General features: G+C 48.1%; 1 protein-coding gene across 1 annotated transcript in view; it reads right to left on the bottom strand.

Annotated features, from left to right (window-relative positions):
* Positions 1–18,205, bottom strand: part of LOC147662668 (E3 ubiquitin-protein ligase TRIM39-like) — an 81,661-nt gene that overhangs the window by 24,570 nt on the left and 38,886 nt on the right. Inside the window, exons 2-4 of the mRNA XM_086950998.1 lie at positions 17,395–17,639; positions 9,602–9,700; positions 6,566–6,796 (exon numbers count right to left, since the gene is read on the bottom strand). Coding sequence (XP_086807124.1) covers positions 6,566–6,796; positions 9,602–9,700; positions 17,395–17,589 — 525 coding nt within the window. The 5' untranslated portion in view covers positions 17,590–17,639. The remainder of the gene's footprint in view (positions 1–6,565; positions 6,797–9,601; positions 9,701–17,394; positions 17,640–18,205) is intronic.

Raw genomic sequence — 18,205 nt, 5'->3', positions numbered from 1 at the left:
CAATCAGATTTTCTCTCTTGAAAGCTACTAGGGTGATGGAAAAGGGGGTGCAGCCGTCCATTTAGACTTCATGAAACGGAGTTAAGCAGCTGAGGCAGTACTGCACGAGAGGCTTAGCGACAACCTACCTCATTCCAGGCACCACTATTCCTGCCTTTTAAATATTGATAACTTGGCTTGTAACAACCTGGGTGAAATACAGTATGTGTTGAAGCTGTGCCTCATTCCCACCCTAGGTGGTCGCACACTCCCCCTGTTTATATGCGATTGTAGGGCTTACAAATGACCACTGAACTGTAATGTGAAGTATTCTAGCAGAGGAGTAAGCACCTTTAACACAGGTATTGAGGCAACAGCCGAACAAAGACGGATGCAGAGATATCTCAGTTACCTTAGTTCATTCTTAGACTGATTTACATTTGAACTTCTGTTGTCTTTTCTTCTGAAAGCTCTGGTGTGAGATGAAATGGATGTCCAACAAGGTGGTTAATCAATGAGTGATGGATAATCAATGAGGAGTCCTTGAGGAGCAATTGTAATACTGTACATTGACCAACAAGCAGTGCACATGCACCACTGAATGGTACCTTCCAAGGAAGGCTTCCTCCAGGACCCCTAGTAGCAGGAGCTCAATGAGGAGGCTTAACCGCATCGCTGCAGCGGCTTTTCCCGCTGTGTGCGGCAAAATTCAAAGAGCCGTGTTACATGACGAGCTCAGCTCGTCATCAGCACACAACCACTGTGGCTGATGACGAGCTGGGCTCGTCATCCGCAGCGAAGAGGTTAAAGTTCTGTGCACGGACACGGTTACTGCCCCGGACCTGTGTCAATAAATCACACTCCAGGCTCTGCCATGAAAAATCATGTACCCCCACATACACAAGAGCTAAGCTGACCTACGCCAAGTAGAAACTGGAGCAGAGCAGGTTACCATTACTGTGAGAAGTTCTTTTCACCCAGGGAGATACCATGATCTTTGCTTTTTAAACCCTGAGGTGTTGTACTTCTTCTGTAGAGTACTAAACATTACTTGGAAGTAAAAAGACTTTAGTAATTATATTGTCATAAAAAATAGAATGCTTCTTCACTCTCTCAAGCTCAGTTAGATGGAATTGTTCTGATGTTGGACGTGGCCATTTCTGCAGGGTAATCCTCAAACATTTCCCTTTACCTTCCACTTTTTTTTTTGCTTAACTTGTTTTTGCCAAACTTAGGACTGGTTAGCAGTAGTAAAGTGCACAAAGTGCTTGTGTTCTCTCCTTTAAACATGGTAGCATTGGCTTATCCTCAACTGCATATTTAATTTCATTAGAAGTCCCTGGTAAAAGTGGTACTGCATGTACCCAAGGCCAGCCAATTAAATTCTACAAATGGGTATGCAGCACTTATTGTGCCACCCGCTTACGTAGTCTCTTTAAACATGTCTCAGGCCCTCCATTGCAGCCTGTGTTTGCAGTTTTGAACTACCAGATCGACCTGGCAAAATATATTATTTTGCCATGCCCATAAATTGCTTTTTAATACATATGTCACCCCTAGGGTAGGCTCTAAAGATCCCACAGGGAAGGGTGCAGTGTTTAAGACTTGGGATTTTAAGTTTTACATGTCCTGGTAGTGAAAAGCCCTGAAATTCATTTTTCAGTACTGCAAGGGATACCTCTCCCTTAGGAGAACATTGGAGATACCTTAATAAATGTAATAATCTTTAATTTCCAAATAGGCGTAAGTAATCAATTCAGGTTTGGTGTCTTTGGAACTGTAATGACAATTCCTGTCTGATGGTAAAGTCAGATTTTAAATTGCAATTTTGAAAATGCCACTTGTAGAAAGTTGGCAGATATTTTCTTGCTTAGCAATTTTGTGTCTGTAGACTTTCCCTAGCCCACATGCCAGAGTGCAGCTGATAGTCGAGCTGTGTGTATTCTTCCTAGACTGCCACACACAATAGAAGTATTAAGTGTTTCTTGATGGGCCATCACCGGCAGTATGGGTAGGCGGAGCCGGGCACAGTCCTACTTACACTCGAATAGGCTGTGTCCTGCATACACACAAAGGGCTGATTCCCCCCAGTAGTTAGTCTGGAGCCAGGGCATGGATCGCAGGATGCCTGGGGACTTCAAAGGTAAACTGCTAAATGCTTGTCCCACTTGAAAGGCAGAACTGGGTATATATATTGGACCTCAGAAACCACCTCGGTTAGTATACTTCTGGACCTGTGAAAGCTGGAAGCATGCCGAAATCAACGCCCTCCTCAAGAAGCCCAAGGCCGACCCCAAGGACCTCAAAAACTTCCGGCCCATCTCCCTGTTCCCGGCAAAGGTTATCGAGAAAATCATCAACATGCAATTGGCCCGCCACCTGGAAGACAACATCTTGGACCCGTCCAAGTCCAGATATAGACGAAACCACAGCACCGATACAGCCCTCATCGCCGCCACAGACGACATCAGGCATCAACTAGACAACAGCGAAACATCAGCCCTCATCCTTCTGGACCTGTCAGCCGCCTTCGACACGGTCTGCCATCGCACTCTAAAGACACGCTTCCTAGAAGCCGGAATCCAAGAGAAGGACCTGACTGGACCACGTCCTTCCTCTCAGGCAGAACCCAGAGCGTCCGCCTCCCACCCTTCCGATCCGAAGCCACCGACATCATCTGCGGCGTCCCCCAAGGCTCATCTTTCAGCCCAACGCTGTTCAACATCTACATGGCCCCCCTCGCACAAGTGGCCCGCCATCACCACCTCAACATCATCTCCACGAGGGAATGAAGGCCATCGCCGATGGAGGTCCTCAACCTCGGACCCACCCCCTCAGCCTGGGATGACTCCTCGTGGTCGACCACACTGGGAACAGCACCAACGCCCACTGACCATGCACGCAACCTAGGATTTATCCTCGACTCTTCCCTCTCCATGTCTAAGCAGGTCAACGCCGTCTCCTCCTCCTGCTACAACACCCTGCGCATGCTCCGCAGGATCTACAAGTGGATCCCGACCGAAACAAGAAGAAAGGTGACACAGGCCATCGTCAGCACAAGACTGGACTACGGCAACGCACTCTACGCAGGAATCCCAGCCAAACACCTACGACGACTACAACGCATCCAAAACGACTCCGCCCGACTGATCGTCAACGCCCCCCACTGCAGCCACATCACCCCCCACCTGAGAGACCTACACTGGCTCCCCGTCGACAAGAGGATCACCTTCAAGCTCCTCACCCATGCACACAAAGCACTCCACAAAGCCGGACCACCCTACCTGAACAGCAGACTCGGCTTCTACACCCCCACCGCCAGCTCCGCTCCACCAGCCTCGCCCTCGCTGCTGTCCCCGCATCCAACGAACGACCTCCGGCGGCAGATCCTTCTCCTACCTAGCTGCCAAGACCTGGAACACCCTCCGTACCCACATACGGCAGACCCAAGACCTACTCGCCTTCAGAAGACTCCTCAAGACCTGGCTCTTCGAGCAGTAGCAGCACCCCCCTCCCCTCAGCGCCTTGAGACCCTCACGGGTAAGTAGTGCGCTTTAAAAGTACTCTGATTGATTGATTGATTGATTGAATACTCTGCAATGAAGGACTGCTGTGCTGCTTTGAGGACTGCCACTCTGCTGGACTGCTGCTATGAAGGGCTGCTGCCTTCTGCCCTCTTGCCTGGGTGAGAAGGACTGGACCTGAATCTCTTAAAACCAGCACCCCCAATGATTTCCTCGCAGACCTCTTCAGACTAAACTCAGACTAGTTATCCAGACAAACAAAAGGGATGATTTGTGAATTCTCAAAAGTAGTAAATGTGCACCCATATGTAGGTGTACTTTTAAGGGTGCAGAGTTACAGCTTTTATAATGAATTGGGTCCATAGTCTAATTAGCCCAAAACCTAAGTCTATAATATTCACATTCATATCCCATCAAATAATAACCCAGTAACCTTAAGTTTAAATCTAGAGAAATATAGCCAAACACCTTAAAACTTTGGTCAAACAAGTCCATGTACAATTTCAACAAAAGACAATATAGAGTGTTGCCAAGTCATCCTGGGTGCCCAATGCACCCTTTTCTTTTGTATTATGGTGCACTATGTATCAGGGTACACTTACAATTGGCATGACCTATCCTATAAGTCCTTAGTAGATAATAGGGCAGAGTGATTACAGCTCCTGAGTCATTTTAAAAGGAGCCTTCTAATATAATGTATTGTATGTAAAGTTTAACAAACTACTGGTTTAAATTAACCCTATTTCACTACTACTTCTACTACTCATACCCTGCCATGGGTGGGGGATGGGGGGGAGCGGGGAGGTGGGAAGTATACTTGCTATATGAAGGATCAGGGGACACCGGCAGAGGCTTACGGTTCCCAAGTCAGCAGTGGAGACACCATCACATTGTTCCCCACTGCCCTCTCTTTCTATATTTATGTGGCATCTACAACAGTGTGTTCACTTGTGCAGAAGGTGAAGTGGCACCGGGGGCAGAATCTTGAGGAACCCACTGAGCAGCACTTTATTTTAATATTCAAACAGCAGTCAGGTAGCTTTCCTTGCTTGCACTGGAACGCTTAACCCCCATCCTGCACCACCGAGAGATCCCCCTGACCCGCACGGGACCCATCCTTCACCACTGTGCGTGCTCCCAATCCCCCGTGAACCCCATCCTGCCCCACGAGCCTGCCCCCAATCCCGGTGAACTCCATCCTGCACCACCTAGAGAGTCCCTGATCCCCTGTAAACCCACCCTGCACCACCAAGCGTGCTCATCGATCCCCGACAACCCCATCCTGCACCACTGAGCGTGCCCCTGATCCATTGTGAACCCCACCCTGCACCATAGAGCTTGCTCCGGATCCCCGTGAACCCCATCCTGCATCACCAAGTGTGCCCCCGATCCCATGTGAACCCCATCCTGCACCACTGAGCGTGCCCCTGATCCCGAGAATACCATCTTGCACCACGGAGCCTGCCCCTGATCCCTGTGAATCCAATCCTGCACCAGAGAGCATGCCCGATCCCCTGTGAATCCGATCCTGCACCACTGAGTATGCCCCCGATCCCCTGTGAACCCCATCCTGCACCACAGAGTGTACCCTGATCCCGGTGAACCCCATTCTGCACCACTGAGTGTGCCCCTGATTCCCTGTGAACCCCATCCTGCAAAACCAAGCCTGCTTCCCGATTCCCATGAACCTCATCCTGCCCCACCAAACGTGCTCCCTATGAACCCCATCCTGTACCACCGATGGTCCCCCCAATCCCTGTGATCCCATCCTGCACCACCGAGCATGTCCCCGATCCCTGTGAACCCTATCCTGAACCACCTAGAGAGCCCCCGATCCCCTGCAAACCCACTCTGTACCACCGAGCATGCCCATCAATTCCAGAGAATCCCACCCTGCACCACCGAGCATGCCCATCAATCCCAGAGAATCCCATCTTGCAGCACAGAGCGTGCCCATCAATTCCAGAGAATCCCACCCTGCACCACCGAGCATGCCCATCAATTCCAGAGAATCCCCTCCTGCACCACTGAGCATGCCCATCAATCCCAGAGAATCCCATCTTGCAGCACAGAGCGTGCCCATCAATTCCAGAGAATCCCATCCTGCACCACTGAGCGTGTGCATCAATCCCCGAGCACCCCATCCTGCACCACTGAGCGTGCCCCTGATCCCGGTGAACCCCATCCTGCAAAACCAAGCATGCTTCCCGATTTCCATGAACCTCATCCTGCCCCACCAAACGTGCTCCCCATGAACCCCATCCTGTACCACTGATGGTCCCCCCAATCCCTGTGATCCCATCATGCACCACCGAGCGTGTCCCCGATCCCCGTGAACCCTATCCTGAACCACCTAGAGAGCCCCCGATCCCCTGCAAACCCACCCTGCACCACCGAGCATGCCCATCAATTCCAGAGAATCCCACCCTGCACCACCGAGCATGCCCATCAATCCCAGAGAATCCCATCCTGCACCACTGAGCGTGCCCCGATCCCCTGTGAACCCCATCCTGCACAACCAAGGGTGCCCCTCAATCCCCAATGGACCCCACCCTGCACCACTGAGCGTGCTCCCCAATCCCCATCCTGCACCAATGAGCGTGCTCCCCGATCCCATGAACCCTATTTTGTACCACAGATTGTGCCCCAATCACTGTGAGCCCCATAATAATAATCCACATTTGTAAAGCGCGAACAATCACCCTTAAGGGTCTCTAGGCACTGGGGGCCGTCGGGAAGATTAAGCCTGCTATTGCCCAGAGTCACATGGTGCCGGGCTAATCTGCCACCGGAGATCGAACCGTGAGCCCCGAGGTTCCGGAGTCAGTCACCCTGGCCACTACGCCACACCTCTTCCCATCCTGCACAACCAAGCGTGCCCCTCAACCCCCTGTCAACCCCATCCTGCACCACTAAGCATGCTCCCCGATTCCCTGTGAACTCCATCCTGCACCACCTAGTGTATCCCTAATCCCCTGTAAACCCATCCTGCACCACCGAGCATGCCCCCGATTACGGTGCACATCTTTTGTGCGATGAAGATGTAAAGTCCCTTCCCTTACCTTCTCCAGGTCCACCCCGGGCTGCTGATGCTTCTCCTCCATCCCTGTGATCAGCCTCTGGACAGAGGACCGCTTCTCCTTCAGCTGGACCGCCTTCTCAAGTCTCATCTTTAAAATCTCCTCTTTTTCCCTTTCCAGTCTGCTCAAAACACGCATTTTCTCCTTCTCCAGGTACAGCCGAAGTTCCTCAAACTCACAGATGATTCGGTCTCTCTGGTGCTGAACTTTTAGCTTAAAATACAAACAAAAATGAGAACAGTCACTGCCATCTGTCAAGGACCTCACAGTGATGGGTCTTGACTGTGGTGCAAAAGAGGGTCTTGAACTAATACAAACACGTCCTAATAGATCACAGAAATCAACACACAGGAAAGGAAAAGAAAAGATTGGTATATCACAGGGAAAAACACTTCAGAAAAGCTTTTATAGGAATAAGAAGTCATCCCACATAGATCCTAAAGCACATGGCCAGAGTCAAATAACAGTCAGATAGGATACTGTTAGTGCATCATTACAAATAAGATACATAGTTTACTCCTCCGTGTAGCATTAACCGAAAACCCAGCTCTTCCTAGGTTGCTTCACAAGTTGCCATGGTGATTATGTGCAATGATGCACTAACAGGATTTACTCATCTGACTGGTATTGGACTCTGACCATGTGCTTTAGGGTCTAGGTGCTCTATTCTGTTTTGTTTCTTTTTGTCTCTGCTTCTTGAGAAAATATCAACCCTGAAGAAGGGCAGAGCCCGATATGCACTGGAATAACTAAATATCAGGCATCAATGGGGGGGATTACATGGGGTCCTTAATACATTTGGTTTTGATTTCATTTTGGAATTTATATAGCGCACAATTGCCCTGGAGCGTCTAGGCGCTTTGGGGAGGAGAAAGCCGGAAGTGGTGCATTAGTTTGAGAACAGCCATGTTTTTAATAGTTTTCTGAAACCGAGCAGTGTTGGGTAGCTTTTGTTGTTTGGCTGGAGCAAGTTCCATAGCCTCACAGTGCCCAGTACAAAGCTTCCTCCTCCCCAGCTGGCTTTCTTAAATGTAGGTGTCTGGAGGAGCATGGTTTGCGCGGAGCGTAGTTGTCTTGATGGATGGTACCCAGTGAGGTGTTGTTGAAACTACGCACCCATGGATGAAATTCAAGGTATCACAGCGATGAATTACACTTCTTGAAAGATCACGCTCACGGTTGAAGAGTGTTTACTTGAAAAGGCACTGCTTGAAGTTCTGAGAAGCGACTGATGTACAGATCCTGGTTGGGGACTCAGTGATGCGCCACAGGGGCGGGCGCACTCCCAGCTTGCGAGGTGCTGCATTATTCTAGGAGTGCATTGTCAACCAACCTTGAATGGGAAGTAACACCAAAAAAGCACTGCTCTACTGGAGTCGGTGAACCCTGAAATGTCCAACTCCCTGTTAGCAGAAGTGCAAAGAGAGCGCAGTGATTGCTATTTGCACCACAAGTGCATGAATGTTACCTAATTAATGTATATGATAAGAGGATATGGTATTACATCTGGAGCTGCCGACTGTGGTACAGGGGAACCTGGCTCGCGCTTGGCATCGGATGAACATCCTGCGGTTCTTGACAAACCACTCAAGCTCCCTGGGCCTAAACAAATGAATGTGTCCTTGTGTAATGTAACTGATGCTTTAGTAAAGCTCTCCCATACTTTGAGTGGAGTTGCGCCACGTAAAACTGTAAAAAAACTATTCTAATTTTCACTGATTTTCAGCCAATTCACAAAGGCATTTATGGTTACGTAAGAGAACTCCAATTTCCTTAGTCAAAAATGCCTATGCGACTAGGCCCCTAGATGACTAAGAAGAGAGGTAAACCTTAGTCTAGCCAGGGGCTTGTTTCAATGCAATACATACAGGTACAAGACGGCTCATCGACATTTCCTCAGGCCTGCTGAAATTATGGGATTTTGTGGGTGCTGCATTTTCTGCAAAGACATGGTTTTGCCACATAATCCATCATTTGGTATATTATTTGCGCATTTACCCTAAACAAAAAAGTTCTAACTCAAGCAGATCAAAAGTTACCTAAGATCCAGCAACATCAGCTGTTGCACAGTGAAAGACCCTTCACAAAGATGGACTGTCCCCCTTGGTTTGCTCGTTTGTGAATTTGGGTGTCACAGTGGTACTAATGAGGTACAACCCTCGCCCGGGTAATACAAGCAGAAACAGTTCATCACATCACACAATGTGTCTTTTCTTGACACATCATTTAGTCAACCCTGAGGGTACAATTCACTTACAGGTGTTACTCTTAGTAACTGCTGTGTTATTGTGAATCTTGTATTCACTGGTGAGGAGTGGTGCTGATAGCTGCTCAGGTGAACACTGGCCGTACCGCCCATAATGTGTGTGTATCTGATTAGGACTTCCTCCTGTCAATCAATGGCCCTAGAGAGAGAGGAGACCGCACTAGTCCCTGTCGAAATGTAAACTCACTAGAAGTACAATCTCGGAGAATCATGAATGTAAGAAAGATAGGGGCCCCACTCGTATTGTTCTACCAACGTCAGAGCCAGAGAAGACGTGAGCCCTAATCATAGGGAGAGATGGGAAAAGAAGTGGTAAGACCCTTCTTAGGACAAGAACCCTCAGTCGCCCAAAGGTGACGTGCTTCATCACAGGGTTCCCTCTTCACACCAGGGCTGCAAGGTCCTGGGTGTGGGCTACAACTCTTCTGGAAGGTACCTAAGATGGGCCAAGTGAGGGACACGGTGCAGGAAACATTCTTATAGATTAAAACTGGCTCTGGGGGGCCACACATATTCATTATATGGTCTCCCAGGACAGGGTTAAAAGGAAAGAGGACGAGGGGTTATCAACAAATACACCCCTAAGTTAGCCAGGCGCAGCCTTCTTTGCCAGAGAGCAAAGAAGAAGGCAGCCTCTGTGTTCAGGCGCTTACTTAACATGTACATTAATTAACATTTCCACCCACAATGCTCGAGGCCACAGAACTCAGTTCCCATACTCCTTCTACATTAGTAAACATTGCCTCACTCACCTCTAGCTCTGCTGCTTGCAAACTCTCCTCATCCTGGAATCCCTTCAGCTCCTCCATCAGATCTATTTTCAAGTTTTTCAGATGGACATCAATTGTTTTCTAAGGAAAGAAAATAACACAATTGCATTCAAGGGGGCATGTGCTGTTGAGGCGGATGTGGCGGTCACAAATCACACCCTCCCCTGCAGTTATCGGTGCTTCTCCTCCCCATCCCTGATTCTGTCATGTCATTCGTCCCCTTCCTCCAGCTCTCCATCCCTCCCCCTGCTTTGTTCACTTCCTTCAGCCTTATGATAGGATCATATAAACTAGTTTATATGATCCTAAAAGTATTACTCCCCCCAAAGGCAGTAACAGTCCTGGCATCTTTGGTGTGATTTCCCCTGTCTTTTTGCTTCTGACCTCCTGTTTTTGACGGTGCGCTGCATTTTGTTTTTGCTGGTTTTAGGGCTCTGGGCACTTTACCACTGCCGATCAGTGCTAAAGTGCATGTGCTCCCTGTCTACATTGTAATAATAATCGATTCCTCCAAGACTGGCAAATTTGATTCACTAATAAGTCTCAAGTACAACGCGCTGTGTGTGCCAAGGGCCTGCAATGCAAAAGCTACTAGGGGGCCTACAACACTTATTGCTTAGTCCAAATATCCGTGCACAAAAGTAACATTTAAAATGTGAAAAACTTTTTCCCATCATAATTCTAATGTATACATAGTCGGAATGTAAGCAAGAAAAAAAAACCTTTTTTTCGACACACCCAAGCCCAAACGTTGGATCTTAAAAAATCTTTGTAAAGCCCATTAAAACAACGAGAATTGGCAACACTATTCTCTGACACCAAGAATCAGACCAGTAACATATATGTTATGCACTGTCAATAGACTGCTATGTAAAGGACTGTTATAAAATGGAATGTTGAACCTTGCCAAAAAATGAATGTTTCTGGAAAATCTTGTCTAAATCGGCATGTCTACTAAATGTCTGACATCACCTATTCTCAGAATATGTTGTCATGATGATGTTTTTACAAATTGTAATGCTAAAAAACCTACATTTTTCAAAAAGTTGAAAAATTTGAAAATTATATATTTTTTTACAGATTGAAATATTCCAGAAATCTATTTTATCACATATTCGAAATGATGTATACTAGAGAACCTAACAGAATGCAAAAAAGAAATTGAATCTAGGTATTATACTTCTTTTTGAAAAACACATATGGTGTATTGTATACACTATTGGCTCTGGGTGTTTCATTATCTTATTGTTCTCTTTCGTCCTGTTTTTTTTTTCTTCTTCTCCCTTTTCTCTAATTTCCTAAAGACCAAACAAATACGCCACTCTTCTACGATTAATGAATTCTGATAAATACTGTTGCTCCTTTAAACCTCACTCCCTTAGCCATAATTTGCACTTGTCTCTGGACTTTCAGTATAATTTACACCATCACTAAAACAGAACTGGCTTTGCTCTGTTGGTCCTACCTCTTAATTACTTCTTTTGCACTTTTCGGGCTTTTTCCTGCACTTAACTGACTCTTTTTTGGGGTCACCATCTTCAATTACTGCCTCTCTCTTAAACACACATTTTCTCTTTACAGCCTTGAGAAAGCCCTGGCGCAAACCGCCACAGAGGGCGAAACACGTGTCGGCTGTCAATGTTCAATTCTGCACCAATAAAATTCAATTTTTTCTAAAAACTGGAGCGACCTCATCATTTGAGTGACAATTGGAATCAATGATTACAGGATTCAACCTTAAAATAATACGTATACTAAACTGGAAATCATACTCTCTTTCCCCCAAAAACCACCCACATGAGTAGCCCTTTAAACATGTCTCAGACCTGCCACTGTAGTGTCTGTGTGTGCAGGTTTAAATGTCCATTTAGACCTCCCAAGTTCACGCACTTGCCTGTCCCTAACCTTCCCTTTCAGTACATGTAAGGTACCCCTAAGGTAAGCCCTAGGTAGCCCCGTAGGCAGGGTCCAGTGTATTTAAAGAGTTGGACATGTACTGCTGTATTTTACATGTCCTGGAGGTAAAATGCTGCTGATCCCATTTTTTCACTAAAGCAAGGCGTATCTCTCCCATAAATTAGCATTAGAGCATTTGCAAATATACGTTCCAATTGGGAGCTTATGGAAAATTGGACTTTGAAGACTATGGACTCAATTTAAAAATATATCTGTTAGTTGGTTTGTAAATTGCAGGCCTGAAAATGCCACTTTTATAAAGTTGGCATTTCCCTACTTTAACCATTATTTGTCTCTGCCTGTCTGCTGAATACACATCTGTGTTAGGATGACCGTTGGGCTGTTTGTGCATTCACTCTAGACAGTCACACAAAGGGAGCTGAGATGTGCTCTGGGTACCTTGATGGCCCTTTACCCGGCTGATGGGCCTTCCTGAGTTAGAGTGGTCGGGGGAGTTGTCACCGACAGCTGAATAAGGCTGTGCCTGTCCTCAAACAAAGCAGTTGTCGTGCCTTGGAGTGTATCTGAAGCCAGAGCAGGGAAAGGAAGAGTTTGGTGCACTACAAAGAATTTCCTTTGAAGTTTGCCTACTTTGAAGGCTGACATGGGTATAAGTCCTGGGCCTCTGATATCATGTACTCAGAACTCTTCGGAGTTGAGGACATTCTTCCAGGAATAGGAGCTGGATAAGGTGTCAGGAGGGATTGACACTTTGCTGTTTGCTTTGCTGTATTGACCTGACTGTGCATGAGTTTTGAGCACCGCTTCACCAACGTACTTGACGCACTGCTCTGATGCAGCGCCCGCTTGGCCCCTGGGGTATCGACGCATTGTGACTGGATTTTCGACGCATCTTCTCTGGGCACTGATTTCTTCATCGGCACCACACAGTTGTAAGGAACCAATGACTCGTGTCTGCAAATGACATATCACTTCCCCTGACTAGAAGTAAGGAACCGAAGCCTCACTTCCATTGTAGCGGTATTATTATTATTATTATTATTACATTTTATAAAGCGCGTAGTCACCCGTAAGTATCCCAGCGCTAAGATCCATACATCTAAGGGTCAGTGGGGTAAGGGGGGGGGAGTCGAATTAGGGAAAGAGGTGAGTTTTCAACCGCTTCCTGAATCGGAGATAGTCTGGTTCTGTTCTAAGGTCGCGGGGTAACGAGTTCCAAAGGCAGGCAGTGTGGACAGAGAAGCGCCTTCCACCCGTACGCGCCTTCTTAACTCTAGGGATGTGATAAGATATTCCTGATCGTATCGTAAGGATCTTGGGGCTTTGTAGGGTCTGATAAATTTTCTTAAAATAGGGGGGCCTTTGTCTTGTAGAAGTCTGTGAGCCAGACATAGGGCCTTGAACTTCACTCGTTCTCTCACTGGGAGCCAGTGGAGGAGCTTCAAGGCTGGTTTGGCCGAAGCTCTGGCAGGGGTATTGGTGAGAATCCGGGCCGCAGAATTCTGGATCAATTGTAATTTGTTCAAGGTTGCCTCAGGGGCGCCTAGATAGACGGTGTTACTGTAATCCAACCTTGATAAAATAAGGCCTTGATTAACAGTTTTTGGGAGGTATGAGGAAGTAGAGGCAGAATCTTCCTGATCGACTTAAGGAGTCCAAAGCACGTCCCAGCCACTTTTTTGGCTTGTGTCTTGAAAGACAGATCTTTTTCAAGCCAAATACCCAGGCTTTTAATCTCGGACTTCGGGTCAGGAGGCGCACCCAGACAGGGGGGCCAGATGTTCTGTGAAAGGGATATCACCTTCTGGCCAAGGAGGAGAATGTCTGTCTTTGAACCGTTAAGTTTCAAAGATGAGCTGTTCATCCATCCTTGTAATTGCGTCAGACAGTTGTATAAGTCCGCTGGTTCTTGACTTGGGTGAGATAAGGACACCACTAATTGAGTGTCATCGGCGTAGCTGACGATACTCACTCCAAACGGGTTGACAAACTCCTCCAATGGGGACATGTAGACATTGAATAATGTCGGGCTCAGGGAAGAGCCCTGAGGCACGCCGCATTGGAGGGGTGTTTCGGGGGAGCGGGTGTCATTCTCCCAGATCTGAAAAGAGCGTTGGCCCAGGAAAGAAGTGAGCCAGGTCAGCGCGGTTCCCTCCACACCGATATTCCTGAGTCGGTGAATAAGGAGCTGGTGGTTAACGGTGTCGAAGGCCGCACTGAGGTCCAGGAGGATCACTGCCACTGATCCCCCCGCGTCCAGAAGTGCTCGGGCCTCCTCCACCGCTGCGAGAAGGGCGATGTCAGTGCCCTGCCCTGGGTGGAATCCAGTCTGCGAGCTTTTAAGCAGATTGTTGATTTCCAAATATTGTGAGTTTTTTGTTCACAAGCTTTTCAGCAATCTTACTGGTTCCGGGGAGAAGGGAGATTGGCCTGTAGTTGGCCAAGTTCGAGGGATCCAGGGAGGGCTTTTTCAATAGCGCCTTGACAACCGCCGCCTTCCAGCTGGAGGGGACAACTCCCTGTTGCAGTGAGGCGTCAATGAGGGGGGGGAAGATGGTAGGTGCTACTTTCTTAAGGATGCGTAGCGGAGCGGGGTCCCTAGGAGATCGGCTTTTGATGGTGTCTAGCGTGCTTTCGACCTCTTCGACAGTCACTGATCCCCAGGAAGTTAGACGGGGAGAAGTGGGAGTAGTGTTGATTTCTTTTTCCTCGCTCAAGTTGGTGGATGGGATGGAGGCAAGGATTTTCTGGATCTTCTCCTCGAAGAAGTTGGCCAGTTTACGGCATTTTTCCTCATCTGCTTTGGGGTCTGGTGGAGTTCTAAGTCCAGAGTCTGGGACCTTTAGAAGTTCTTTTAAAATAGTAAAAGATTCCTTGCTGGAGCAAGAGGAGTTTTCTATCCTTTCTTGGAAGAATATACTTTTAGTCTTACGAAGAGCGGTCTTGTAATTTTGTAATGAGGTTTGGTAGGCATCCTTCTTGACAGTTGACTTATCCTTCCTCCAGGAGCGCTCCGTTCTTTTACATTCCTTTCGTAAAAGATTGAGCTCCGGAGTGTACCAAGGGGCAGGGCTCACTCTTTTGGTATGCTTGAGGGTGGTAGTTTTGGGAAGGAGTTTGTCCAAAGAGGATGTAAGCCAAGAGTTGAACTGTTTATCGGCGTTGACTGGATCGGTGGAGAAGGCAGGGATAGAATTCGTAAGAATGGTGGTCCATTCGCCTGGTACAAGTTTGTGCCAGCGCCGGTCAGTGACCCGGGTTTTGGGGTGTTGGGTGGGTGATATGAAGAAATACCAAGAGATGGGGATTAAGAAGTGGTCTGTCCAGGGAAGTGGAAGGGGGGGGGGCCAGTGGTGATGTCCGTGATGTTGGTAAGGACAGGATCCAGAAGGTGCCCCTTGTCGTGGGTAGGTCCTGTATTGACTAGCCGAATGTTAAATGACATAAGGTCAAGAAGGAGATCAGACGCTGTTAGATCTGTAGGGTCTGATAGGTGGAGATTGAGGTCGCCCACGAGGAGGAAGTTGGGGGAGGAGGTAGCTATCTGTGACACAGTGTCAACAAGAGCATTAAGGAATTTCCCTGGTGTTCCCGGGGGGCGGTAGATCAGCAGCCCTGAGAGGGAGTGTGCCGGGGATGTTTGAAGAGCGAAGTGGCAGCTTTCACAGTCTTCAATGTTGGAATTACTGGTTCTACAGGCAAGGTGTTCTCTGTGGATTATCGCAAGGCCACCTCCTCTGCCCCAAGGTCTATGAAGAGTTTGAATGAGGTATCCTGGGGGTAGGGCGTTGACAATATCAGAATCTGACCAAACAGAGAGCCAGGTTTCTGTAAGAAACAGCACGTCCAAACCTTGGTCCTGTATCAGCAAGTTAGTTTCGTGAGCATGCTTAGGGAGGGACCGACAATTAAGAAGGCCCATCTGTAGTCCAGGATTGCCAGTGGTCATAGCGACTGGGTTACAGCGTTCACAGTTGGTAGAAGGGTTTACCTTCTACGTAGATGTAGCGACACTCCTGATTTTTTTCCGGGTGGAGAGCCCGGAGCATGTCACTTGTATATACCAAACGGTCATTTGGTGAAACGGGCAGAGTCCCTAGGCCTGGGTCCGGCTGGGCCCGGACGGGCCCACACGGGCTTGCCTTAGGCACGCCCGCTGCGCCCGTCCGCTGCGCGTACGTGAAGTGCACATTTTTTTGTAGGCGGAGGGGGCGTGGCCTCGGGCAAGTGGGCGTGGCCACAAGACCGGCTCACTCGCTGATGGTGGAGAAGAACTAGGCGATCCCGCTGCAGCGTTTAGCTCTGCTGCGCGGCGGTGGAAAGGTAGGCGTAATGTCCCAGTCACAGTTCAGTCAAGGGAGGGAGGTGGGTTTTTAAAAACAATTCTAAACACACAAATTGTTAAAAATACAAAGCGCAACTTTCTCGTTTTAAGTGCTCCCGGCTGTGCCTCAGGAGTAAGATCTAACCGGAGCTCGCATTCAGCTCGGTTTATGTAGGCGGAGGGGGCGTGGCCTCGAGCGAGTGGGCGTGGCCACAAGACCGGCTCACTCGCTGATGGCGGAGAAGAACTAGGCGATCCCTCTGCAGCATTTAGCTCTGCTGCGCGGCGGTGGAAAGGTAGGCGTAATGTCCCAGTCACAGTTCAGTCAAGGGAGGGAGGTGGGTTTTTAAAAACAATTCTAAACACACAAATTGTTCAAAATACAAAGCACAACTTTCTTGTTTTAAGTGCTCCCGGCTGTGCCTCAGGAGTAAGATCTACCCGGAGCTCGCATTCAGCTCGGTTTATGTAGGCGGAGGGGGCGTGGCCTCGAGCGAGTGGGCGTGGCCACAAGACCGGCTCACTCGCTGATGGCGGAGAAGAACTAGGTAATCCCGCTGCAGCGTTTAGCTCTGCTGCGCGGCGGTGGAAAGGTAGGCGTAATGTCCCAGTCACAGTTCAGTCAAGGGAGGGAGGTGGGTATAGAACCAACGCCTCACCTCCACTGTAGCAGTATGGAACAGATGCATCACCTGCTTATTCTATGCTTATCCTCCCCTGCGCCTTGTCTCATCTTTGATACATTTAAGGTACTTTGTCTTAAACAGACGCATCCATTGATTTCTATGGACTAAACTTTCCTACCCTTCTCACATTGCCTCTGAGATAAATCTGACTTCTCATGCTAAGATATTAAGGGGTGAGCAGGGTTGATCTTAGGTGTGTAATCCCTTTACGCTGACTAGAGTGGGGGTCCCTATTTGGACAGAGTGCAAACCACTCAAACTAGAGACCCCATTTCTAACATTATGCAAGGAGTATAGATGCATAAAACAGAGTAGATCACAACTCGATGCCCCGTGCACCTAATATTTATATACATAAGGACAAGTTTCAGGCTTTCAGCTCTCATCAGCCAGGATAGTAGGATTTCAGTGGCATGGAGAGCATACCCGTCCCACTCGGGGTGACAAATGCAAAAACAACTGTCGATGGACAGAATGCAGAACAATGTCATACATTCACCCCAGTACAGAGATCTGGGCCTAAATCCATCGTTTTTTTGCTCACCATGCCATTCCAGTTTGGACCCAGCAATATGCAAATCAGTCTTGACCTTGTGCCTCATGGGAACAGTCCAGACCGAACTGGCAGGCCAGGTCCTCCCTGGACCAGAAACCAGCATACTAGGACCGGTTTGGGGCTTTCAGCCCTCATCAGCCAGGACAGCTTGACTCCAGTGGCATGGAGAGTTCACTGTGGTCAAGTTTGACATCAATAGAAAATTAAATGTCACCCCTACCCTCTGTGGTAAAACAGAAGGTAATGCATGCCCTGTAAGAGGCATGGACCCATGGGTGGTTAACCAACATACCTTCTCTTCCAGGACATCTTCTGAGGAGGGAAGCGCGCTGTGAGATGTGTGATCTTGTGGCACCGGACCCATGTCACGTGATGCAGTCAGGGGACCACCTTCCGCGACATCACCCACCTCCTTCCCAAGTCCTGAGCCGAGCTCGTTTCTGCTCACTGAGCAAGCATTGCTGTTGTTGTTCCCTGCGTCCGCCATAAAAGCAAAATGGCTTTTATAGGAACTCTGCAGCCAATGTGCCGAGTGATCTAGAAAGAGCCCAAGAGAAAAACATGAGCAAATGCACCAAAAAGAAAAGCCCTAACAAACAGGGCGCCGAAGGAACTCTGGCAAAAGAGGGGTTCATGGCGACAAATGCAAATCCATTTACAATGCAATACAGAGAAACATGTGACTTACATAACAAAGCATCAGCAGCAGCTTTAGGAGGCAGCATTTCTCTTGGTTTTTGTCTGGACACTTGTAGTGTTAAAATACAAACACACGTGAAGATTCTGCGAGCATTCATTATTTATGGCATCTTTTCACCAGAAGTTAAATGACAACTTTAGGGTACATTGTATCAATTCATTTCTTTGCACAGCTTCCTTCCTGTGTGTATCACGTTGAGGAAGCTTTGGATAATCTATACTACTATTATAAAGAGAGAACTTGCACCTTTTGGCCAGGTAAACTCGGGAACCACAGCACCAATCACAACACCCAATAGAGCGTTGGAAAGGGCAGTTGCAGCAGAAGGACATAGGCTATGCAGACGCCCACCATATACATTTAAAATGTAAAAGAACCGTGCCAGCAAAGTAGTCCCTTGTGG

The sequence above is a fragment of the Lissotriton vulgaris genome, unplaced genomic scaffold (genome assembly GCF_964263255.1).
Source record: "Lissotriton vulgaris unplaced genomic scaffold, aLisVul1.2 SCAFFOLD_275, whole genome shotgun sequence".
NCBI lineage: Eukaryota > Metazoa > Chordata > Amphibia > Caudata > Salamandridae > Lissotriton > Lissotriton vulgaris.
This window is presented reverse-complemented; position numbering and strand designations above follow the sequence as displayed.